The sequence below is a fragment of the Ahaetulla prasina genome, chromosome 3 (genome assembly GCF_028640845.1).
Source record: "Ahaetulla prasina isolate Xishuangbanna chromosome 3, ASM2864084v1, whole genome shotgun sequence".
In the NCBI taxonomy this organism is placed as follows: Eukaryota; Metazoa; Chordata; class Lepidosauria; order Squamata; family Colubridae; genus Ahaetulla; species Ahaetulla prasina.
Genome location: NC_080541.1, coordinates 111,607,104 through 111,633,185, shown reverse-complemented (window position 1 = coordinate 111,633,185; position 26,082 = coordinate 111,607,104). Strand labels below are relative to the sequence as shown.

General features: G+C 45.7%; 2 protein-coding genes across 5 annotated transcripts in view; one reads left to right on the top strand and one right to left on the bottom strand.

Annotated features, from left to right (window-relative positions):
• Positions 1-8,673, bottom strand: part of ARAP3 (ArfGAP with RhoGAP domain, ankyrin repeat and PH domain 3) — a 188,443-nt gene extending 179,770 nt beyond the window's left edge. For 2 of the 3 annotated variants that reach the window (XM_058174610.1, XM_058174612.1), the window contains exon 1: positions 8,411-8,673. In XM_058174610.1, coding sequence (XP_058030593.1) covers positions 8,411-8,554 — 144 coding nt within the window. In that variant the 5' untranslated portion in view covers positions 8,555-8,673. The remainder of the gene's footprint in view (positions 1-8,410) is intronic. The other variant, XM_058174613.1, reaches the window with a different exon arrangement.
• Positions 8,537-26,082, top strand: part of DIAPH1 (diaphanous related formin 1) — a 281,001-nt gene continuing 263,455 nt past the window's right edge. For both annotated transcript variants that reach the window (XM_058174593.1, XM_058174595.1), the window contains exon 1: positions 8,537-8,834. In XM_058174593.1, the coding sequence (XP_058030576.1) occupies positions 8,694-8,834 (141 nt within the window). In that variant the 5' untranslated portion in view covers positions 8,537-8,693. The remainder of the gene's footprint in view (positions 8,835-26,082) is intronic.

Below are 26,082 nucleotides of genomic sequence, written 5' to 3'. Positions count from 1 at the left end.
TGATACAACAAATTAAAAGAATGGAATTTGGGACTTCCGATGGTGCCACTTTCCTTGCCGGGCGCCTAATCAAGGCGCTCCGCACTGAAATCTCGTAAAAGCCAGCAAAACAGCAAAAATCAGCTGTTTGCCGGCTTCAACTTCTCTCCCTGGGAGAAAGGGAGATGATAGAGTGGCGGGAGAGTGGTAGATCTTCCCAGGGGCTTGGCTTTGTGAAGCAGAGCCCCGGAGGGTTGAGTCCCACTGAAATCCTGCCGAGCTCCGAACTTCAGCGTGCTCCTGCAGAAGAGGAAAAGAAGAAAGTGTCCATCTCTGCCCAATTGATTTTTTTCTATGGATTTCTATATGCAGACAGAAGAAATGCGAGTGAACAATTATTGGATCACAAGTATTTTTGACTTCCTGACTTCTACCCTTTAAAAAGTGAAAAAAAAATTTTTTTTTTGCCTTAACTGACTGTTTAAGGCGTCTGTTGGCGTCTGAGAGGAAGTGAAAGTGAAGTGAAGTGAAGTTAAAGGGGAAGCTGGCTGTGTAACTATGAAACGTTATTTGTGGATTGCAACAAATTGAGCTCTCCTATACTTAAAGGGGAAAAGAAAAGTTTTAAAGTTAAATTTTGTGACTTTAAAAACTGAAATGGCTACTAAACCACCTAAGACTGCTGGCAGAAGGGGATCTGAAGTAGCTTTGGAAGATATGCTTAAAGAGCAAGAAAAAATGTTTGAAGAGAGGTTTAAGGAATTGATGGAAAATAATGAAAAGATAAGAGAAGAAATGAAAAAGAATAATAAAAAAATAAGAGAAGATATTTTGATGGCTTTTCAAGGTTTGGCAAAAAGACTGGAGGGGTTGGAGGAGGAGGTGCAAGAAATTGCCCAGTCAAACCAGCAACTAGAAAATAAAATGGGAGGAATGCAAATAAAATTGGACAAAAATGCAGATCAAGTGGTGGTGATGCAGTATAGGATGATGGAAGGAGCACTGAGAATTAGGGGATTACAAGAGGAAAAAGGTGAAGATTTAAAAAAAAAAATTATCAGAAGCCTTGGCTGAATTTATTGAATTTGATCCACAAGAGGTTGCTTATCAAATTGATAAAATATACAGAGTTAATTCCTGGATTGCTAGGCAGAAGAAACTCCCTAGAGACATTGTGGTTTTCTTTGTGAAAAGAACAATGAGAAATCAGATCTTGCAAGCTGCATATCAGAAAAAGCTGAAAATAGGAGATCAGGAGTTGAAGGTTTTGAAAGAGATTCCTCCCAAGTTTTGCCTCCTCAGTCCAGGTCCTCACTGATTTAGAAGTAGAACAAAGTCAAACTAGAGTCTTGGACTTTAAGAGAGCTAATTCAATAAACTTAGAGAGAGCTTGAGAAGGATTCCATGGATGAGAATCTTCAAGGGAAAAACAACTCAAGAAGCTTGGGAAAGTTTGAAAAGTGAGATTATAAAAGCCCAGTCTAGCACAATACCAATGAAGAAGAAAAATAATAAATCTCAAAAGAAACCAGCATGTATGCATAAAGAACTATCTGATAAATTGAAAGACAAAAAGGACAAATATAAAAAGTGGAAAGAGGGGCAAATAACTAAGGCAGAATATCAGCAAATAGCCCGAGCCAGTAAAGGGGCCTCTATGGCTCAGACTGCTAATGCAGTCTGTTATTAACAGCAGCTGCTTGCAATTACTGCAGGTTCTAGTCCCACCAGGCCCAAGGTTGACTCAGCCTTCCATCCTTTATAAGATAGGTAAAATGAGGACCCAGATTGTTGGGGCAATAAGTTGACTTTGTATATAAATATACAAATAGGATGAAGACTATTGCTAACATAGTGTAAGCCACCCTGAGTCTTCAGAGAAGGGCGGGATATAAATGCAAATAAAAAAAAAGATGAACTGAGGAAAGCTAAGGCTCACAACGAACAAAGGCTAGCGACAAAAGTAAAAAATAACAAAAAAAAGCTTATTCCAACATGTTAAAAACAAGAAAAAAGTCAAGGAAACAATTGGCCCTTGCTGGGAGAAAGTGGCAAGAAGGTGACAAGCAACAGGGAGAAAGCAGATCTACTTAACTCATTTTTTCCATCTGTCTTTACACAAAAGGAAAAAACAATCCAACCTATCAAAAACAGCACCACAAAAAACAGATTAGGAACACAAGTTAAAATAGGAAAAAAAATGGTAAGTGAACACCTATCTACCCTAGACGAGTTCAAATCACCAGGACCGGATGGATTACACCCCAAGGTTCTGAAGGAACTGGCAGACGAGATCTCAGAACCACTGAACTATATCTTTCAAAGATCCTGGAGCACAGGGGAGCTGCCAGAGGACTGGAAAAGAGCTGTCGCATTCAGCCTCCTCAGTATCCTGTCCATGTCCTCGGGAGTCACAGCATCAAACTCTCCCCAGATAATATTCTCAAGAACTACCTCCGTCATCCCACCTGAATCTATCCAATCAGTGTCCAGACCGTCTCGTATCCGAGCGATTTTATTGGACAGATATTGTCCAAAATCCTCAGTGCAGCCCTGCAAGGGGTCCTCCCGAGCTCCCTGCTCCAGAAGGGAGCGGGTCACCCTAAACAAGGCGGCAGGGCAGTTATCTGCCGATGCTATAAGAGCGGAAAAATAATCATGTTTTGCCGCTCTTATCGCCACTAAGTAGGTCTGAATATGAGACCTTACTAGTGTTCGGTCGGATTCTGATTGGCTGGACCTCCAAACACTCTCTTGGCAGCTTTTCTGGCGCTTCATCTCTCTCAGCTCCTCAGAATACCAGGGACTGGTTGAGCTCGGCGCCGGGTCAGAGGCCATAAAGGCACGACGTGGTCTAAAGCCCCTGCCGCCGCCCTTTCCCTGGCGGCGACTAGTTCTTCAGCCGAGCCGTGGGCTAGGTCCTCAGGAAATGGCCCAAGCTCCGTCAGGAACCTCTCCGGGTCCATCAGACACCTGGGACGGAACCAGCGAACCGACTCCGGCTCCCTGCGGTGAGGGTTGGCGGTTCAAAAGTCAAGTCAAAGGAGTGAATGATCTGACCATGACAGGGGTTCGATGACTAAATCCCCCAATTCCAGATCATTCAGCCACTGTCCTGAGACAAAAATCAAGTCCAGAGTGTTACCCCCGATGTGAGTGGGACCGTTGACTAATTGGGACAGGTCCAAGGCTGTCATGGAAGCCATGAACTCCTGAGCCGTTGACGAGGTTTCGCCTACCGACAACAGGTTGAAATCCTCCATAACCATAAGTCTGGGGGTATCCACCGCCATCCCGGCTATCGCCTCAAGCAGCTCGGGCAGGGCCACTGTTACGTAGCAAGGAGCCAGGTACGTGATCAGCAGACCTACCTGTATCCCCAGACCCCACTTCACAAGGAGAGACTCACATTCGGCTATCTGCGGGACAGTGACCTCCCTTGGCTCCAGACCTTCTTTAATAATAAACGCCACCCCCCACCCCTACCCTGGGCCCTCGGCTGATGAAATGCATGGAAGCCTGGTGGGCACATTTCAATAAGGGGGACCCCCCCCTTCTGTGCCCAACCAGGTGCCTCTGAACTGCAAATCAGGTCCGCACCCCCCTCCTGTATAAGATCAAAAATGAGGGGGGCTTTATTTACCATGGACCTGGCATTACACAACATCAGTCTAAGGTCCAGGTCCTGAGGATTCCGGCCATTCGGGGAACGGGTAAAGCCAGGGGGACTGGAGTGCACGATCGCTCGTAAGCAGCGAGTGCGCACTCCCCGAACATGATACGGGCCCCTGCTTCCACCGTATCTGCCCCTCCTATGTACTGTGCCGATGGAAAAGCCCTTATACGGTTGAGTTTCAGCCTCCTCCTTCCCCTCCAAACTTCTAAAATCCAAGCCGCGAGCCCTAACAGGGGTCAGCCCTACCACCGATGAGTTACCCCCATAACCCATCCTAAGCCTCCCTCCCCTTAAAAGATGAACTTAAAAAATTCCTAAGCCCTTTTTTGGCCGCATGCCACCTCTCGGGATTCCAAAATCCGTCATCGAGGTAGGCCCTCCAATTTGTGAGGCCCTCTCACAAATCTGTGAGAGGCGGGAATCTCGCAGACCAAGGAGTTGCGCAGATGAGTATATCGGTAATCACGAAGTGACGGATAGTCTGATCCCAGCCGGTCAAGATGGTATCACCTTTGCCGGGAACTAGAATAGAATAGAATAGAATAGAATTTTTATTGGCCAAGTGTAATTGGACACACAAGGAATTTGTCTTGGTGCATATGCTCTCAGTGTACATAAAAGAAAAGATATGTTCATCAAGGTACAAGATTTACAACACAAATGATGGTCAATATATCAATATAAATCATAAGGATTGCCAGCAACAAGTTATAGTCATACAGTCATAAGTGGAAAGAGATTGGTGATGGGAACGATGAGAAAATTAATAGTAGTGCAGATTTAGTAAATAGTTTGACAGTGTTGAGGGAATTAATTGTTAATTAATTGAGGGAATTAATTGCTTAGATGACAAGAATTACAGGGTCAAAAGATGGAATTAGATGGAATAATGACCCGGGATGGACACCATTTCTGTGACCATCACCAGTCCAGTCATCCAAGCCTCCAAGGGCCCCAAAATGGAAGAAGCCTCCGCCGCCAGAGATGGAGAACCACAGCCTCGGCTACCCCCAGGTCTCAAAAGGGGACTCCATGCGGGGCACCGTAGTGTCTCGTGAGACTAGATGTCACCGCTGCCGCAATGTCGCCACCGCCCACCGCCGCCACCGTCAACCACTCGACCAAAGCTAACGGGCCACAATTCACCCCAAGCCTCAATTCCAAGAAACACTAGAAATCTTAAACAGAAAAATAAGACAAGATAAAGAAATAAAAGGAATGAAAATAAAAAAGACGAATATAAGTTACAAGCATTTGCGATGATTTAGTATTTTTTATGGAAGAACCAATAGAAATGGGCCCAAAGTTAATTGAGCAAATAGAGGAATATGGAGAAGTAGCAGGATTGAAAATTAATAAAGATAAGGCAAAAATTATAGTTAAAAATATGAGAGAAAAGCAAAAAGCAACTAATGGAGAAGTTAGATATTCAAATGGTGAAGAAAGTGAAATACTTGGGCATCCAATTAACTTCAAGATGTATTACTGTGAAGGAAGATAATTATTATAAACTGAGAAATCAAATTAAAATAGACTTGGAAAAATTTGCAATTATCACTAATGGGAAGAATAGCACTAATTAAAATGAATATATTACCAAGAATCTTGTTTCTCTTTCAAATGATTCTGATAAAGTTGGAGAAAAAATATTTTGAGAGCCTGAATAAAATGATGTGGAAATATATATGGCAAGGAACAAAAGCAAGAATTAATCTTAAATTGCTTCAAGATTCCAGAACTAGAGGAGGATTTGGTCTACCAAATTGGGAGCTTTATCACCAAGCGGCGAGGTTAACCTGGGTTAAAGAATGGATTTTATTGAGAAATACAAGACTATTGACTTTGGAAGGATATGATTTGCAATTAGGTTGGCATACTTTCTTATGGCACGGGAAAAATAGGATATTTTCATATCCTTCCAGAGACATTGTGTAAGGAATGGTTTGTTAACTGTATGGGGGAGAGTAAAAGAAAACCATTATATGGAAATACAAATGTGGCTTTCAACAATAGAAGCATTGACACATCCAAATATGATTAACGTGGACAATATTGTAAGATACAAGGACATCTTAACAGAGAAGGGAGAACTAAAACAGAAACAAGATCTAGAAAAACAAGAAATTGAGACTGATTGGTATATACGACTGCAAATACAATCTGGTTACGATAAAGACTTGAAACAGTGTGGTTTTAATTTGGGAGAATCAGAGTTGGATGAGATAATGACTGGAAAGGATAAAAAATGATTAAAATATTGTATAATTACTTATTGCAAATTAGACTAGAAGATGAAGAAGTAAAAGGGACAATAATGACATGGCCAAAAAACTTTGGTTATACAAAAGAATTAGAGAGATGGCAACAACTATGGGAAAGGAATTATAAATTAGCGATGGCAACTGCATATAAAGAAAATTTTTATAAAATGTTTTATAGAAGGCATATGCCACCAGAAAGGCTAGCAAAAATGTTTAAGGATAAATCAGCTAAATGTTGGAAATGTTCACATGTGCTGGGATCGTATTATCATATGTGGTGGCCATGTAGCAAAAAAATATTGGCTTAGAATACATCCATGGTTAGAGGAAATGTTACATAAAGATATAGAATTAAAACCAGAGATATTTTGAGGTTCCAGTGACGTCACCGCTCCTGCAGGGTGCTCTAACAGGGCACTCTGCGTTAGAAGATCGTAAAAGTCAGTGAAACAGTATAAATCACTGTTCACTGACCTTAGCATACCCCTTGGGCAAAAGGGGGTGTGCAGAGCTGTGGGGGAGTGGTAGATCTCTCAGGGGGTTTGCTCTTAAGAGCGAATTTTTCTGGATTTGAGGTCCCATCAAACCTCATTATACTCCGACTTCAAACGTGCTCCTGTTTTTTCAGGAAAAGGGAATAGGAGTCACTTCTGCTCAAAAGGACTTGTCAAATTGATTGATTTTCTAAGCAGACGAGGATTTCACAAGCGTTTGATCTTTGAAGTAGAACACGCAAGTACACTGACTCCCCCTTTTGAAATTTGAAACTTCTCTTTGTCTCTGATTAATTGACTTTTAAAATGGCGTCTAAAAGTGAAAGTGAATTCTTTAGTACAACAAAGTAGCGTTATTTGTGGATTGTTATAAACGGAGCTCTCCTATACTGAAAGGAGTAAAGGAAAGTTTTTAAGTTTAAATTCCTGAATCTTTTGAAAACAGAATGGCGGTTAAACCTTTAAAGCCTTCTGGAAGAAGAGGATCTGAAGCAAATCTTGAGGATATATTGAAAGAACAATTAAAACTTTCTGAAGATAGGCAAAAAGAGATGATGGAAAAATTTAATGCAAAAATAAGAGAAGATATTATGATGGCTATTCAAGGTTTGAGTAAAAAAATTGAGGGATTGGAAGAAGAGATGCAACAGATCTCTCAGTCAAATAAGCACTTAGAAGACAAAATGCAAGGTGTTCAGAAAAAAGTGGATCAAAATGAAGATCAGGTTGTGATATTGCAATACAAACTTATGGAAGGAGCTCTTAGAATCCGTGGTATGCAGGAACAGAGAGGAGAGGACCTAAGAAAAATCATATCAGAAGCATTGGCTGAATTTATTGAAGAGGGCTGTGAAAATATTTACAGATCCTCACATCCAGGATATAAACTGTTTCAACTCCTACCCTCAAAACGACGCTACAGATCATTGCACAACAGAACAACTAGACACAAGAACAGATTTTTCCCGAAGGCCATCACTCTGCTAAACAAATAATTCCCTCAACACTGTCAAACTATTTACTAAATCTGCATTACTATTAATCTTCTCATTGTTCCCATCACCAATCTCTTTCCACTTATGACTGTATGACAGTAACTTTGTTGCTGGCAATCCTTATGATTTATACTGATATATTGACCATCATTTGTGTTGTATCTGTTGTACCTTGATGAACGTATCTTTTCTTTTATGTACACTGAGAGCATATGCACCAAGACAAATTCCTTGTGTATCCAATCACACTTGGCCAATAAAAAATTCTATTCTATTCTATTCTATTCTATTCTATTCTATTCTATTCTATTCTATTCTAATCCCATCACCCTGGAGCTGAAGGTCTTTTGTTTTGTAGATAAGCTGTCCCAGTCCTTCTCAATGGGCATCAAATATCTGCTGGGGACAGGGAACTGAAGCTCTGAGTTTCTGTCTCCCTATTTCTCTTTTAGGGGAAATATAATATTCTGCTTTTTTAATATTTTCTAAAATATTTCATTCTTCTAGGAGGGGTAGGTGCTAACTTTCTACAGCTCAAACAGTAAAACTAGCAGAAAAAGTAGGTTCCTGTACATTTTTAAAACATCTATGTTATGAAGTCTTGAGTAGAATAGAATTTTATTAAAATAAGATTTTAATAAAATTTTAACGAGTAACGTTGGTCTTGAGTAACGTTGGCATCACAAGAAATCCAAGACTATTGATCCAAGACTTTTGAAAGCAACGGAATGCACCAGCTGGATTGTGAGATGTGTTTGACTTAAAACGCTATTTCTTTGGGAGATTTTGCTGGAAACTGAGCAAAAATTGTTTACAGGGTTTAAAAACTGCATTTAAACACACATTTTCAAACGAAGGAAAAAAAACGAATGAGGAAAAAAAGTTGGCATTCAATAATTGCGTTAATTAGATAGTTTCATTTTCGATCCCGAAAAGAAAAAACAAAAGGAACTTGGAAGTTTGATCCCCAACCTTTCTACAAAACCTATCTCTATAACAAAGTACCTGTTCAAGCACAGATAGGCGGCTTCCCGCTTTCTCATTTTTGAGGAGCCTGCTTTGCGGAACGCGATGACGACACAGTGGGCGTGGCGTACATTCCGAACTATAAGGAAGCAGTGGCTGTGTGGGGCTGGCACAGCGGTTCATAGTGAAGTTAACTGTTGGTGAGCGACTCCTGCTGCGAGCGCCTGTCTCCGAAGTAGCAAGGCACCTTCAGCTTTGGCCACTGCTGGTTCTGCGCGCTGCTCGTGTCATCTACGGCCGCGGCCCTTACTAGTCCAGTGTAATGGAGAGCGGCGGGAGCGGGTCCGTGTCCGTGCGCGGAGCCGGCCGAGAGAAGAAGAAAAGCAAGAATGCTGACGAGTCTTCGGTAGCTGCAGTAGCAGGAGAGCCAGGTGGAAGCGGCGGTGGTAAACCGCGGAAATTCGTAAGTAGTGTTGAGAGAGAGAGGCCACCTGCCTTATTACAGAGGGATTTGGGATATTCCTTGGCCGAGCAGCCCTACCTGCCTTTTCTTTGGTTCCCTGCGCTAGTAGAGCCGGCTCGGCCTTGCATACGGGTGCAGGCATTGTCCCATCAGTTTCTCGAGGGGCGAGGCAGGAAGTTTCCTTTCCTCCTGGGTCCGTCCAATAGCAGAGTCTGAATTCTGCTTGCCTGGATGTGATTCAGGCCTCGGTTCCCGCCTTGCCTCATTAAGTCTTTTGGAAAGTTTTTTCCTATAGATTTAATAAGTTTTCCGCGTTTGCAAGATTCCTGAGTCGTATTTTGATTAACTTTAACCCCAATCTTCACCTGATTTTTTTTAATGGCATGTAACATCTGCAATTTGCACCGTTCAACTTTCTATTCTGCTTTAAAACTTAGTTTCTATATCATGCCTGGATTAAGTTCCATTGAAAAAGTAAACATACATAACAGGCTATGACCTTTATCTGCATTTTTTAGCCAGCGGTAAAGTCTCCTTCCAGAGTGCTCTGAACTGTTCTTAAGAGTACTTCTGAACGGATCAGGGCAGATTAGAATATAAGAGTTGAATCACGAAAGATCCACCTTAGTTCAGCACTTGGTTTCCTATAGGAGCCAGCCAGATGTCTCTAGTTCCTCCAAGCAAGAGGAAGAAAAATATCTTTCATCACTTGTTCCCTTGTAAGGTATATTGGAAGCAAACTATCTTTCTGGAGACAAGTCTTTGATAGCTCTTTATTAAAGTTGGCCTTGTTGAATTATGCAATCCCTTTTAAAGGCTATCCAAGTTATGGACCATCGTACAGCTTGAGGAAATGAAATTCACAGCTATCTGTTCCACATCTTCTAATTAGCTTCACTGATCAACTTGTCTTAGTGTTTATTATTCATTCGATTTGTATTGCCTTTATTTTGTGCAACTCAGGGTTGTGTTTGTAATGCTCCATTTTCTTCCAATTACAAACCTGTGAGGTGGGTTGAATGAGAGATAGCAACTGATGTAAAATCGCCCAGCTTCCTTCTGTGCCGCATGGAGTACTAGAACTCACAGATTCCCAGTTTCTAGTTCAACTCAATTGGTAAAACAGGTTGCCTTTTTTGGTGGTGGGGGGAATTCTCCATGTTCACTTTCTAATGTCATGCATAGTTTAATATAACTTATTCATGTCTCCTCAGTTGCTGTTTTCCCACACCTCAGATTTCTTGCCTTTTCTTGAAGGGACATTTGGAGTCCTTTGATCATTTTGGTTGCAATCTTCTGCATGTTTTGCAGCTGAATTATATTAATTTTTCAAATGTAACCAGCACTGCATTGAGATGCAGATATACCATACATTTGTATAAGATGCTTTATTTTTCAATGCATTTCTAAAGTTCTCTACTATAGGATATTTTTTTCACAGCTGCTTCATACCAAGCTGATATTTTCATTGTCCTGTTACTCTTGATTCCCAATTCTTTTTTCCAGTTAATTCCAGACAGCTCAGACTCTTACCAGCTTATATGTGCAGTTACTTTTTTGTGCATCATTTTATACTTACTTGATCCTGTTTTGATGCATGTTTTGTCCAGTTTAAATATGAGTTGGAAGATCATTGACTACATTTCTGAGTACCTAGAAATGAACAAGGTGATTACTAAAGCCAGCATTGGTTTGTTAAAAAAGATCATGACAGACAAATCTCATTGCCTTCTTTGATAAAGTGACTTAAGCTAGTAGATCAGGAAAATGTTGTGGATATAATTTACTTGGATTTCAGTAAGGTATTTGACAAAGTAGATCACAGCCTACTTCTTGGTCAGATAGAACAATGTGGGATAGACAGTACCACCACCAGATGGATTTGCAGTTGGCTGACCAACTGTACTCAGCATGTAGTGCTCAGTGGAACTACATTTACATGGAGGGAAGCATGCAGTGTGTTATCTTAAGGTTCTGTTTTGGGCCCAGTGCTCTTCAACAGCTTCATAAATGATATAGATGTCAGACAGATGGGGAGCTCATCAAATTTGCAGACAATACCAGGCTAGAAGGAATTGTGACCACTTTGAAAGATAAACTTTGGAAGATAAGCTCAAGATTCAGAAGAATCTTGATGGACTTAAGTATTGGACCGTATTCAGCAATTCACTGATGTGAAAAGTAAGATCCTACAGTTAGGCAGGAAAAACCAAATGCACAGGTATAGAATAGTAGCTTAACAGTAGTAACTGTGAGAGGGATCTAGTAGACCACCACTTAAGTATGAACCAGCAGGGCACTATAGCTGCCAAAAAAGCCAGTGCAGTGGTACTTTGCATCAACGTAAGGGCCTCTGGTGGCTCAGACTGCTAAGACAGTCTGTTATTAACACAGCTGCTTGCAATTACTGTAGGTTCAAGTCCCACCAGGCCCAAGGTTGACTCAGCCTTCCATCCTTTATAAGGTAGGTAAAATGAGGACCCAGATTGTTGGGGGCAATAAGTTTACTTTGTATATAATATACAAATGGATGAAGACTATTGCTTAACATAAGCCGCCCTGAGTCTTCGGAGAAGGGCGGGATATAAATGCAAATAAAAAAAACAAAACAAAACTGAGTGATAATTTCAAGATCATGAGACGTGATAATACCGCTTTATATTGTACTTAGAATATAGATAGTCCTTGACTTACGACCACAATTGAGCACAAAACAATGAGACATTTTATATTTTTATATTTATATTTCATATTTTATGACTATTGTTACAATAGTTAAGTGAATCACTGCAGCAGATAACATGGTGGTTGTGAATCTGGCTTCCCCATTGGTTTTGCTTGTCAAAAGATTCCATAAGGTGATCACATGACCTTGGGACACAGCAACAGTCATAAATATGAACCAGTTGCCAAGCATCTGAATTTTGGTCACATGATCATGGGGATACTACAAAAGTCATAAGTGAAAAATGGTCATAAATCACTTTTTTCAGTGCTCTTGTAACTGAACGGTCACTAAATGAACTGTTGTAAGTTGAGGACTACCTGTACTGTATCCAGTTCTGGTCCTCATGATATAAAAATATGCCGTGACTATAGAAAGAGTGCAGAGAAAAGCAGTAAAGATGATAACAGATCTGGAAGCTAAAGTGTATGATGAACAGTTAAGACAGCTAGGTGTGTGTAGCTTAATGAAAAGAAGGATTAGGAGTGAAATGATAGCTATCTGTTGTGTCTTGCCCGCTCTCACCGCAGCCGGGATCTGCTTATCTGCTTCCAAACGCTGAAGAATGTCCTCCCGGCCCCAGCCCTGGCTCCATGCCCAGACAGGCTGAGGAGGGGGCATCTCCCGGCCCCAGCCCTGGCTCCATGCCCAAGCAGGCTGCAGAGGAGGGAGCACCCCCCGGCCCCAGCCCTGGCTCCATGCCCAGGCAAACGGAGCAGCTAGACCCCTCCCCCTCCTCCACAGCATGTGAGCCTGAGGAAAGTTTATTTCCAACAGCTGCTGATTGGAGTGACCCTCGCATCAGAAGACTGGATAGGCGGAGGCAACAGAAGGAAGGGAGGGGCAGGCCTTAATGAGTGCTGAGTCATGGAGCCACACCCCATGGCCTATATAAAGGATCTGCTTTCTGGCAGTCTCTGAGTCAGGCAAAGTCAAACTTATCTTGCTGAAGTCACTTTCTGGTCTCCTGCCTGCTCTGAGGACTTTGCTAGGACTTTGGGCAGAGCTGCAGAGGCAAGCCTGATTCGGATTTCCCTGACCCAGCCGTCAGCGGAGGAGTGGGACACGACATCTTGCCTGACTCCACAGACACATCTACAAGATGGATCAGCAACAGCTGGCGCAGATTGTGCAGCAGCTACAAGCAGATAACCAGCAACTGCAACAGCAAGTCGCCCAGCTGACTGCTCAACTGGCTGCTGGGAATGCCCCAGCAGTCCAACCTCCTCCTCCTCCTCCTCCTCAGCGCCACAGCCCGGTACCGGTGCCGGAGAAGTTCTCAGGATGGATGGAGATGTTCCCGGCCTTCATGGCCCAGTGCCAGACCTACATGGCAATGCGGCCGGGGGACTTTCCAGATGACCGGGCCAGGGTGGCCTTCGTGATGAACCTGTTGTCTGGCCAGGCTGCGCAGTGGGCCACGCCTTTGGTGCTCAGGGACAGCCCCTTGCTGGCGGACTACCAGGGGTTCTGGGGGCAACTGCGCCTAATGTATGAAGACCCCGTGCGGGCCCAGACGGCTGCCTGGCGCCTAGGAGAGATTCAACAAGGGCCCCGCCCCCTCCGGGAGTACATTGCGGAATTCCGGTTGCTGTGCCATGATTCGGACTGGAACGACACGGCACTAGCGGACGCGTTCAAGAGGGGCCTTTCGGAAGAGCTCCAGGACGAGCTGGCTCGGGTGGAGGCGCCGCGGACCCTCGTTGACCTGGTGCCCCTCTGCCTGCGCCTCGACACCCGTCTCCAGCAACGCCCGTCCTGTCGCCGCCAGCAACCGTCAAAGACCGTCGCCCTCCCTCGACCCGTGCCGACCCCGTCCCGTGCCGCCCCGCGCTTCGTGGCTGCCGCCGAGGAGCCCATGGAGTTAGGAGCGGCCAGGCCTTGCCTGACGGCCCAGGAATGGAGCTGGAGGCGCCAAGGGGGGCTGTGCTTGTACTGTGGGGAGCCCGGCCATTTCGCCACCACATGCCCCAGGAAGCGCGGCGGAGCACGTACGCCCGTCCCCGAATCCCGGAACTGATGGACTGGCTGCGGGAGGCCTCCATCTTTACCTAGCTCGATCTCCGGGGGGCCTACAACCTGGTGCGGATGCGTGAAGGGGACGAGTGGAAGACGGCGTTCGGCACCCGGTACGGACACTACGAGTACACGGTCATGTCGTTCGGGCTGACCAACGCCCCCGCCGTCTTCCAACATTTTATGAACGATGTGTTCCGGGACATGTTGGATCGGTTCGTGGTGATCTACCTGGCGAACATCCTGGTCTACTCCCGGTCCAGAGAAAGTCACCTCCAGCACCTCCGCCTGGTCCTGCAGCGCCTGCGGGAGCACCAGCTCTACGCCAAGCTGGAGAAGTGCTTTTTCCTCCGGTCGTCCATCGAGTTCCTCGGGCACATCCTCTCACCCGAGGGGATCGCCATGGACCCGCGCAAGGTGGAGGCCCTGAGCAGCTGGGAAGCCCCGCGTCGGGTGAAGGATGTCCAGCGGCTGCTGGGCTTCGCCAATTACTATCGGACCTTCATCCCGGGCTTTGCCACGCTGACGGCTCCGCTCACCCAGCTCCTCCAGAAGAAGGTCCCGTTCCGGTGGGGTCCCCCGCAGGAGGAAGCCTTCACGGCTCTCAAGAAGGCTTTCGTCACGGAGCCCATCCTGCGACATCCCGACCCGCACCGGGCTTTCGTGGTGGAGACGGACGCCTCCAACGTCGCCCTCGGAGCGGTGCTGCTACAGGCCCCAGCGGATGGCGGCACTCTTTTTCCCTGCGCGTACTACTCGTGGAAGCTCAACCCTTCCGAGCGAGACTATACCATCTGGGAAAAGGAGTTGCTGGCTATCAAGGCCGCGTTCGAGGCATGGCGGCACCACCTGGAGGGGGCCCGGCATCAGGTGGAGGTCCGAACGGACCATCAGAACCTCGAACATCTCACCACGGCTCGGAAGTTGAACCAGCGGCAGATCCGGTGGTCGCTGATTTTTGCCCGGTTCAACTTCCGCGTCACCTATATCCCCAGCGGCCACAACCGGAGGGCAGATGCCCTGTCCCATAAGCCGGAGTACCTGAGCGCCCAAGACCCTCTTCCTCCACGGACCGTACTGCCGGCGGAAGCCTTGGCCGCCGCCCGGGAACCAGTGGACTTACGGGCCCGGGTGCGAGAGGCGCAGCGCCAAGACGCCTGGTCTCAGCAGCGGCGAGCGGAGGCGGGCCCCACGTCTCCGTGGACATTGGAAGACAACGTACTCAAGTTCCAGGGCGGTTGTATGTGCCCACGGGACTGCTCCGGTCCCTTGTCCTGGCCCAATGCCACGACAACCCTGCCGCGGGCCATTTCGGGTTTTTCAAGACTCTCAACCTGGTGACGCGGACCTTCTGGTGGCTCCAGGTGCGGCATGATGTCCATGCCTATGTGGCGTCCTGCGTGCCGTGCCGGCAAGCCAAGGCCGCCAAGGGGGGCCCCTCCCGGTCTCCTCCAGCCCTTGCCAACTCCTGACAGACCCTGGGGGGCGATTTCCATGGACTTCCTGACGGACCTGCCGCCGTCCTCGGGGTTCACCACGGTGCTGATGGTGGTGGACATGCTCACCAAGATAGCACACTTCATCCCGTGCCGCGGGCTGCCCACTGCCACCAAGACGGCCCGTCTCTTCTTGCAGCACGTCTTCCGCCTCCACGGTTTGCCGGACAGGGTGGTGTCGGACCGTGGGGTGCAGTTCACGGCTCGCTTTTGGAAGAGCCTGATGGCCGCATTGGAGGTGCAGGTGTGCCTGTCGTCGGCGCACCATCCGGAGACCGACGGCGGGACGGAGAAGGTCATCGGCGTCCTGGAGCAGTACCTCCGGTGCTTAGTGAACCAACAGCAGGACAACTGGGCCGATTACCTGTCCCTGGCGGAGTTCGCATTCAACAACTCCCAACACACCTCCACCCAGACCACCCCGTTCCTGGCCAACTTGGGGTACCATCTGCGGCTCTTCCCTCTGGCGCCCCCGGACTCCCCGGTTCCCGAGACACAGTCCTTTCTCTCTGAGTTGCACGCGGTCCAGCAGATGGTGCATCGGCAGCTGAATCGGGCGAAGGAGGACTACAAGCGGGTCGCCGATCGTTCCCGACGGGCAACACCCCCGCTGGTGGTCGGAGACCGCGTGTGGCTCTCCACAAAGCATCTCCCGTCCGACCGGCTGGCGAAGAAACTGGACCACCGGTTCATCGGTCCGTTCCCCGTCGAGGCGGTCATCAATCCGGTGGCCTACCGGCTGATCCTGCCACATTCCATGCGGATCCATCCCGTCTTCCACGGGTCCTTGCTGGTCCCTGAGGCCCCGCCGTGTCCCCTCCGGTGCCCGGCCCCGCCCGTCGCTGTCGACGAGGACAGGGCGGAGGAGTACGAGGTGCACAGCATACGCGACTCCCGCTGGCTGAAGGGGTGCTTCCAATACCTGGTTGCGTGGCAGGGGTATGGGACCGAGTTCACCTGGGTCGACGCCTCCGACGTCCACGCCCTGGACCTGGTGCGGGCCTTCCACAAGCAGAACCCGGCCCGACCGCATCCCGATCGTCAGCCCCGGGGGAAGGGCCCTGCGGTGAGGGATAGTCTTGTGTCTTGCCCGCTCTCACCGCAGCCGGGGTCTGCTTATCTGCTTCCAAACGCTGAAGAATGTCCTCCCGGCCCCAGCCCTGGCTCCATGCCCAGACAGGCTGAGGAGGGGGCATCTCCCGGCCCCAGCCCTGGCTCCATGCCCAAGCAGGCTGCAGAGGAGGGAGCACCCCCCGGCCCCAGCCCTGGCTCCATGCCCAGGCAAACGGAGCAGCTAGACCCCTCCCCCTCCTCCACAGCATGTGAGCCTGAGGAAAGTTTATTTCCAACAGCTGCTGATTGGAGTAACCCTCGCATCAGAAGACTGGATAGGCGGAGGCAACAGAAGGAAGGGAGGGGCAGGCCTTAATGAGTGCTGAGTCATGGAGCCACACCCCATGGCCTATATAAAGGATCTGCTTTCTGGCAGTCTCTGAGTCAGGCAAAGTCAAACTTATCTTGCTGAAGTCACTTTCTGGTCTCCTGCCTGCTCTGAGGACTTTGCTAGGACTTTGGGCAGAGCTGCAGAGGCAAGCCTGATTCGGATTTCCCTGACCCGGCCGTCAGTGGAGGAGTGGGACACGACACTATCTTTCAGTACTTGAGAGACTGTTACAGAGAAGAAGGGGTTGATTTGTTCTTCAAAGCACCTGAGGGCTGGACATAGAGCAATGGGGTGGAAGATCATTAAAGAGAGATTCAACTTAAAACTAAGGAGAAATTTCATGACAATCAGTGGAACAGCTTGCCTCACGGCATTGTAGGTGCTCCGTTGCTGGAGTTTTCAAGAAGATATTGGACTGACATGATGGAAATGATGGATATTTCCTTGTAAGAAGCTAAAATAATTTTCTCAATTGTGATGAAATTATCTGACACTATAATTATTGCTCTCTATATCAAATTCCATACTCGAGCAAAGCCCTGTAAAATCCAAGCTGTTTTAGCCAATCAAGGTTATGTATATCCATTACCATCTGCCATTTGAGTTGCTCATGGAATGAAAATAGCAATAAAGATAATAAACTGAGTTGGGTGGATTGCCCCAGAAATTGCATGTGGGACTTACAAACTTATTACTAGCACTAGCACTTAGATTTGTATACCACTTCACAGTGCTTTACAACCCTCTGTAATCAGTTTACAGAGTCAGCACATTGCCCCCAACAATTTGGATTCTCATTTTACCAACCTCGGGAGGATGGAAGGCTGAGTCAGTCTTGAGCCTGGTGAGATTTGAACTGCCAAACTGCAGGCAGCTAGAAGCAGCAGAAGTAGCCTGCAGTACTGCATTCTAACCCCTGCACTTAGTTTGAGCTGCTTGAGATTTTTGAATATTGTTGGCCAAATTTACTCATATTGGTACCTTGGTACTCGTCAATAATTTGTTCTGGAAGATGTGACAAATACTAAAACCAACTAGTAATGAGAAAACCATGTGATTTGCCGTGTGACTCACTATTTCGGCCAGAAGAAATAGTGAATCACAAGGCAGCTAATGCCAAAAAATGCTTCCTTGCGCGTTGACCACTGGGAGAAAGATGAGTGCCAGGGCAAGATTTCTGCTTTAAAACGTGTTGAATACTGAATTCGATGAGTTTTGAAGCAGTTGAGTGCTGAAGTATGACTGTTGAGATAGAATAAATATGTCATCAAAAAAGCACAACAAAGAATGTTATTTCTGTGCCAACTCAAAAAGCTCAGACTGCCCAAGGAGCTGCCGATACAGTTCTACAGAGGAATTATTGAGTCTGTCATCTGCACCTCTGTAACTGTCTGGTTTGGTCATGTAACCCAACAAGCCAAACACAGACTTCAGAGGATAATTAAAACTGCAGAAAAAACAATTACTACCAACCTGCCTTCCATTGAGGACCTGTATACTGTACAAGTCAGAAAGAGGGCTGTTAAAATATCTACAGACCTTTCACATCCTGGACCTAAATTGTTTCAACTTCTCCCCGCAAAACAACATTATAGAGCAGTGATGGCTAACCTTTTTGCCATCGCGTACCAAAAGCGGGGAGAGCGCAGGGGAGGTTGCGCGCATGCATGCCAATACCCATAATTCAGTGCCCCTAGTGCCCTGCCCCCGGACACATGCGTGCTTCCCCCCACTTTTTTTTTTTTTTAATTTACATTTATATCCCGCCCTTCTCCGAAGACTCAGGGCGGCTTACAGTGTGTAAGGCAATAGTCTCATTCTATTTGTATATTTACAAAGTCAACTTATTGCCCCCCCAACAATCTGGGTCCTCATTTTACCTACCTTATAAAGGATGGAAGGCTGAGTCAACCTTGGACCTGGTGGGATTAGAACCTGTAGTAATTGCAGGCAGCTGTGTTTTAATAACAGGCTTCTTACAGTCTGAGCCACACCGCGGCACACAATGGCAAAAGGGTTACCAATGGGCCCGGTAGGCCCATTTTTCACCCTCTCCAGGCTCCAGAGGCTTTCTTGGAGCCTGGGGAGGGCGAAAACGACCTTCCCCACCCCCCCGACCCCTCCAGAGGCCAAAAAAGGCCCATTTCCCGACTTCCGGTGGGCCCAGAAGGCCCAAAAATCAGCTGGCCAGCACATGCATGTGTGCTGGAGCTGAGTTAGGGCAACACTCAGATATGGTTATATGGAGCCACAGAAATGGCTCCATATAGCCATATCTCACAGTTATAGAGCATTGCACACCAGAACAACTAGACACAAGGACCCCTTTTTCCCGCATGCCATCACTCTGCTAAACAACTAATTCCCACAACACTGTCAAACTTTACTAAGTCTATTACTATTATTCTTTTCATCCTTCCTATTACTCCTTTTCTACTTATGAATATAACCTTGTTGTATCTTTACGATTTATGTTGTTTTATTTAGTTTCCTAGTATGATTTTGATTGCTTATTTAGTATTCTATGACTATTGCTAAGTGTTGTATCTTATGATTCATGATGAATGTATTTATGATGACTATAATCATGATTTATCACATATCTTTTATGTACACTTGAGAGCTTATGCATCGAGGACAAATTCCTTGTGTGTCCAATCATAATTGGCCAATAAAGAATTCTATTCTCTTCTAAAATAGAACTGGAAGAGACCTTGGAAGTCTTCTAGTCCATCCCCTTGCTCTGGCAGGAGACCTATACCATTTCAGACAAGTGGCTGTTCAGTCTCTTCTTAAAAGCCTCCGGTGATGAAGCACCCACAACATCTGAAGGCAAGCTGTTCCACTGGTTAATTGTCCTCGCTGTTAGAAAGTTTCTCCTTAATTCCAGGTTGCTTCTCTCTTTGATTAGGTTCTAACCATTGTTTCTTGTCCTGCCCTCTGGTGCTTTGGAAAATAAATTGACCCCTTCCTCTTTGTAGCAGCCTCTCAAATACTGGAATATTGCTGTCATGTTCTCCCAGTCCTTCTTTTCTCTAGGCTAGCCAAACTCAAATCCTGCAACCGTTCTTCATATGTTTTAGTCTCCAGGCCTTTAATCATCTTAGTTGCTCTTCTCTGAACTTTTTCCAAAGTCTCAACATCTTTTTTGTAGCATGGTGACCAAAATTGGTATTCCAGGTATGGTCTTATTAGGGCTTTATAAAGCGGTATTAATACTTCACATGATTTTGATTCTAAGCCTCTGTTTATACAACCCAAAATTGTATTAAGCTTTTTTAGTTGCCGCACACTGCTGGCTCATATTTAGGTAATCATCCGCTAGGACTCCAAGGTCCCTCTCAGAGTTACTGTATTTGAGCCAGGTCTTGCCTAATTTGTATTTATACCTTGATTTTTCCTGCCTAAATGTAAAACTGCTTTTCTCCACTTTAAAATTCATTTTGTTGGATAGGGCCCATTGTTCAAATTTGTCAAGATTTTTTTGGATCCTGAGCTTGTCTTCTGGGGTGTTGGCTATTCCTGCCAGCTTAGTGTCATCTACAAATTTGATGACTTCCCCTTCTATTCCCTCATCTAAGTCATTTATGAAGATATTGAAGAGTACTGGACCTCCCTCCCTCCATGTAGATGTAGTACCTTTACGGACTACTCGTTGATTACAGTTTGTCAGCCTGTTACAAATCCATCTGATGGTGATACTATTCCACTTTTTTCTAGCTTATCAAGAAGTAGATTGTGGTCCACTTTGTCAAACGTCTTACTAAAAGCTAAGTATACTACGTCTCAGGGTGGATTTGATTTAAATAACTAGTAAAAAGTCTTGATTTAAATCAAGTTGATTTAAATCATAATTTTTACCCAGCAACTGTCATCTTTGTTCTGCAGCAGCTCCTCCTCTGACCTGCTGTTGACACAACAACAGTCCTAATATTGCAGAATATAGAATAGAATAGAATTCTTTATTGGCCAAGTGTGATTGGACACACAAGGAATTTGTCTTTGGTGCATATGTTCTCGGTGTACATAAAAGGAAAAAGAAAAAGAAAAACATACATTCAAGAATCATAGGATACAACACTTAGTGATAGTCATAGGTTACTAATAAGCAATCAAATCATACTAGAAAATAAACAGAAAAATATAAATCATAAAAATACAAGCAACATAGTCATAAGTTGGAGGAGATAGATAATAGGAAGGATGAGAAGAATACTAGTAATACGGTCTTAGTAAATAGTTTGAATATAACCTCATGCTACATAACTAAGCTTTGTGGAGGGCAAAAACGCCAGGCATGGAGGCGGTGATGTGCTGTGGTGATCCCTGCAGCCTGGAACAGGTCTAAAACAGTGTGCTGAGGCCAAAACCGTGATCTGTGGATGCCAAAAATGGCTAAAAGATGGGGGTGGGCGGGGGTACATTCGGCATATAAGACGCACCCAAATTGTCACCCTATTTTAGGGAGGAAAAAGTGTGTCTTATACTCTGAAAAATATATTTCAATAACATTTTATAAAATTTAACAATATGATCATCACTACCACACAGTAAGATTTCCAATTCATTTTTAATGAAATCAAATCCATAACTCTTTTTATCTAATTTAAATCTTTCTTTCAGTTGTTGATATGTAAACCAATAGCAAACATAACCACCTGATTCAAGTTCTTCCATCAACTTTAGTGTAGGGTCGCCACAGTTGAAAGATAGTATTTTACAATATGTCCACCAGTCTGGCATTGCCGCCATTTCTTTTCTAAAAAACGCTTCCTGTGGGGACACCCAAAGAAGCAATTTCGTAGAGAACTTTGTTTTGTATTTATTCCAAACTCTTAGTATGGCATGATTAGCAAAATGTTTATTAAAATCAACATTAACTTTAGTTTTATCACACCATAGATACCATAGGTGCCATCCAAACCTTAATTCATAGCTCTCTAATTTAACTATTCTCCCTAGGCTGGTATTGTCTGCAAATTTGATGAGTTCCCCTTCTATTCCCTCATCTCAGGATGGATTTGATTTAAATTACTAGTAAAAAGGCTCTTCTATGAAAATGTTCTAGGCCCAACAGAACCTTGAAGTACAACACTGCATGCTTCTCTCCATGTAGTTCAGGGGTCTCGAACACAAGTGGCAGGCAAGTGCGCAAGTCTGCATTTGTACAAATGGCACACACGCATGAAACCTTCCCTCCCCCCCCACTCCTGCTGCCATTCCACAGAGCCGGAAATGCTGATGTAGTGCCATTAAGTATAGCTGGTCAGCCAATTGTGAATTGATCTGGTGGTTGTACTGTGTGTCCCATATTGTTCTATCTTACCAAGAAGTAGCCTCTGCTCTATTTTGTCAAATATCTTGCTGAAGCCTAGGTAAACTATCCATAGCATTTCTCTGATCCACTTAGTCATTTACTTTTCTGCTCTAATTACCTTTTTTTTTGTTTACATTTATATCCCGCCCTTCTCCGAAGACTCAGGGCGGCTTACAGTGTATAAGGCAATAGTCTCATTCTATTTGTATATTTTTACAAAGTCAACTTATTGCCCCCCCAACAATCTGGGTCCTCATTTTACCTACCTTATAAAGGATGGAAGGCTGAGTCAACCTTGGGCCGGGCTCGAACCTGCAATAATTGCAGGCTTCGGTGTTCTTAATAACAGGCTATTACCAGCCTGAGCTATCCGGCCCTTACATGCATTAAATCATTAAATCAGGAATTCTTGAAATATAAATATTGCAACCAAATTAGGAAGTTGGCATTTTATTTGTGGAGGGTGGCATGTAAAGCCTCACATTTCACCTGGACAAGCTTGCTGCCAATTCATTCGAAGATGGGAAAATGAAAATGTTCCACTTTTGCCTGAGCAAGTGGGAAAAAAGTTGCTGCAGCAGCTGCTGCTTCTGCCCGATATAAAAACCTGTTGGATCAAGTGCAATGTGGAGAAGCTGCTATTTTATTTTATTTATTTATTTAGATTTTTATACTGCCCTTCTCCCGAAGGACTCGGGGCGGTGTACAGCCAAATTATAAAACAATACAATATACAATTAAAACAAAGACTTAAAACAAGCATATTCCATAAATGGCCGAAATTTAAAACAATCAAATTTAAAACCCTTAAAATTCATAAATAGTAACCCCAATTAAAATTATTTAAGATTAAAAATTTAAGCCAGTCCTGCTTGAATAAATAAATGCGTTTTCAGCTCACGGCGAAAGGTCCGAAGGTAAGGTAATTGGTGCAAACCAGGGGGAAGTTCGTTCCAAAGAGTAGGAGCTCCGACAGAGAAGGCCCTTCCCCTGGGGGCCGCCAGTCGACATTGCTTGGCGGACGGCACCCTGAGAAGACCCTCTCTGTGTGAGCGTATGGGTCGGTGGGAGGCATAAGGTAACAGCAGGCGGTCCCGTAAATACCCGGGCCCTAAGCCATGGAGCGCTTTAAAGGTGGTAACCAAAACCTTAAAGCGCACCCGAAAGACCACAGGGAGCCAGTGCAGACTGTGCAGGAGCGGTGTTACGTGGGAGCAATGTGTGGCTCCCTCAATCACCCGCGCAGCTGCATTCTGAACTAGCTGAAGCCTCCGGGTGCACTTCAAGGGGAGCCCCATGTAGAGAGCATTGCAATAATCCAAACGAGAGGTGACAAGAGCATGAGTGACTGTGCATAAGGCATCCCGGTCAAGGAAGGGGCGCAACTGGCGGACCAAGCGCACCTGGTAAAAAGCTCTCCTGGAGACGGCCACCAAATGGTCTTCAAACGACAGCCGTCCATCCAGGAGAACACCCAAGTTGAGCACCCTTTCCATTGGGGCCAATGACTCGCCCCCAACAGTCAGCTGCGGTTGCAGCTGACTGTACCGGGGTGCCGGCATCCACAGCCACTCCGTCTTGGAGGGATTGAGCTTGAGCCTGTTTCTCCCCATCCAGATCCGTACGGCTTCCAGGCACCAGGACAGCACTTCGACAGCTTTGTTGGGGTGGCCCGGGGTGGAAAACTACAGCTGCGTGTCATCAGCGTACAGTTGATACCTCACACCGAAGCCACTGATGACCGGCTTCATATAGATGTTGAACAGGAGAGGCGAGAGAATCGACCCCTAAGGCACCCCACAAGTAAGGCGCCTCGCGGTCGATCTCTGCCCCCCTGTCAACACCGTCTGTGACCGGTCAGAGAGATAGGAGGAGAACCACCGATAAACGGTGCCTCCCACTCCCAAACTCTCCAACCGGTGCAGCAAGATACCATGGTCGATGGTATCAAAAGATCTAATAGGACCAGGGCAACCCCTATCTCTGGCCCTCCAGAGGTCATCCACCAACGCAACCAAAGCTGTCTCTGTACTATGTCCGGACCGGAAGCCGGACTGGAACGGGTCTAGATAGACAGCTTCATCCAGGTACCGGGGAAGCTGCCATGCCACCACACTCTCTACAACCTTCACCACAAAGCGAAGGTTGGAGACTGGACGATAATTTCCTAAAATAGCTGGGTCCAGGGAAGGCTTCTTGAGGAGGGGTCTCACCACCGCCTCTTTCAAGGCGGCAGGGAAAACCCCTTCCAACAATGAAGCATTTATAATTCCCTGGAGCCAGCCTCGTGTCACCTCCTGTGTGGCCAGCACCAACCAGGAGGGACACGGGTCCAGTAAACATGTAGTTGCATGTAACCTCCCCAGTAACCTGTCCACGTCCTCGAGAGCCACAGAATCAAACTCATCCCAAACAACCTCAACAAGACGCGTCTCCGTCATCTCATTTGGATCATCGCAATTTTGGTCTAAACTATCCTGAAGCTGAACAATTTTATCGTATAGATAACCGTTAAACTCCTCAGCACGTCCCTGTAAGGGGTCATCCCGCCCCTCCTGTTGAAGGAGAGAGCGGGTCACCCGAAACAGGGCGGCCGGGCGGTTATCTGCCGACGTAATGAGGGTGGAAACGTAAGAACGTTTCTCCTCCCTCAGTGCCACTAGGTAGGTCTTAGAAAAAGACCTAACTAGTGTCCGATCAGCCTCAGAACGGCTAGACCTCCAGTCTAGTGTGTTTCAGTGAATCCCTGTTGCAGAGAAAGTGAGAAAAAACAAAGCAAAGACACACATTGGTGAACTGAAGAAATAGGGGCTTCAAGGCAGTAGTCCCCAGTCCTATCCTGCTGTGGCTGCTGGGGATATTTGCTGAAAAACTAACAAAAATGAAAAGGGTGGGGGGAGCGAGAAGTTAATTTCTTTGCAGAGGAGGAGTCTGATGGTGCACATCCTCCCCCTTCCATCCCACATTCTGGACAGAGAGGACCACTGGTTTGAAAGAGGGTTAAAAGAGGCTATCTATGTTAAAATTGAACAGTCCTTTCTCAACAAAGGGGGAGGGATGAAACTACCTATTTCTTGTTTACAACACAGTCCTTTCAGTAGTTCCAAGAAGGTTCCACATCAGCAGTTCTCAACCTGTGGGTCGCGACCCTGTTGGGGGTCGAATGACGATTTGCCAGGGGTCGCCTAAGACCATCAGAAATATGGGAAGTATACTTGCGAGTCGAAGAATCGCGCTCCAATGGTTGACTCCACAAGCCAACTGCAGGCTCTTCAAATTGCTAGCCGAATTTGGCTTCAGGCGCGATGAATTAAAAAAGAGAGAAATCTTTGCTCTAATGTCTCCCTCTCAAGCCAGCTGCAATTACTCCCAATCGTTAGCCTAATCTGGCTTCAGGCGCGATAAACTTAATAGGGGAGGAGTCTCCGCTTTAATGCCTCCATCCTTAAGGCAATTGCAAGCAGTTCAGATCGCTAGCCAATACGGCTTCAGGCGTGATAAATTCAAACCGAAAATAATTTTATAGTTGGGGTTGCCACATTGTGGGGAATTGTATTAAAGGTTGTCGCAACACTATAAAGGTTGAGAACCACTGTTCCACACACTCTGATTCTGGTGACCCTGAGGGCATAATAAACTCCCAAGTTTCCTCAATGACTCTTGGAAACCTATTGTCTGACTTTCAAAGTGCTAATACTAGATGATTGCCAGGAATAAAAATCCTTCCATTCCCCACCATTCAGTCAGAACTGAAAATGCTCCTTGAATGAGAAGCAAAACATCTTAAAGAGAAAAAACAAAGAAAAAAACCAGAGGCCTTTTGAAAAATTATCTTTGGAACAACCATGACCTGGATGACTGAGAATTACTATAGACAAACAGATTTCTGTCATGTTTGTCTGTCTATCTAGCCATCCTCTCTCTCGCTGTCAGAGCCCTAAACGTGATATTGCCATTCAATTGAGAGAAGGGGGGCTTGGATTTGATTTATTAGCATTGCCTGTGTCAATAGATATTTTACAACCTATATCCTGGCGGAAGCGCCCTGAAATCTCCTTACCTTTGGGGAATGTTTATGACAGGCATGTGGGGTGTTTCACTTTAAAGGATAATGGAGAATAGCAATGGGAATGTATGCTTATCTGGTTCTCAGGAAAGCTTTATTTATTTTATTTTATTTATTTATTTTGTCAATCACATATAAGATAACAGTATAAACATAATTTGGATACATAAAAAGAGTAAGTAAA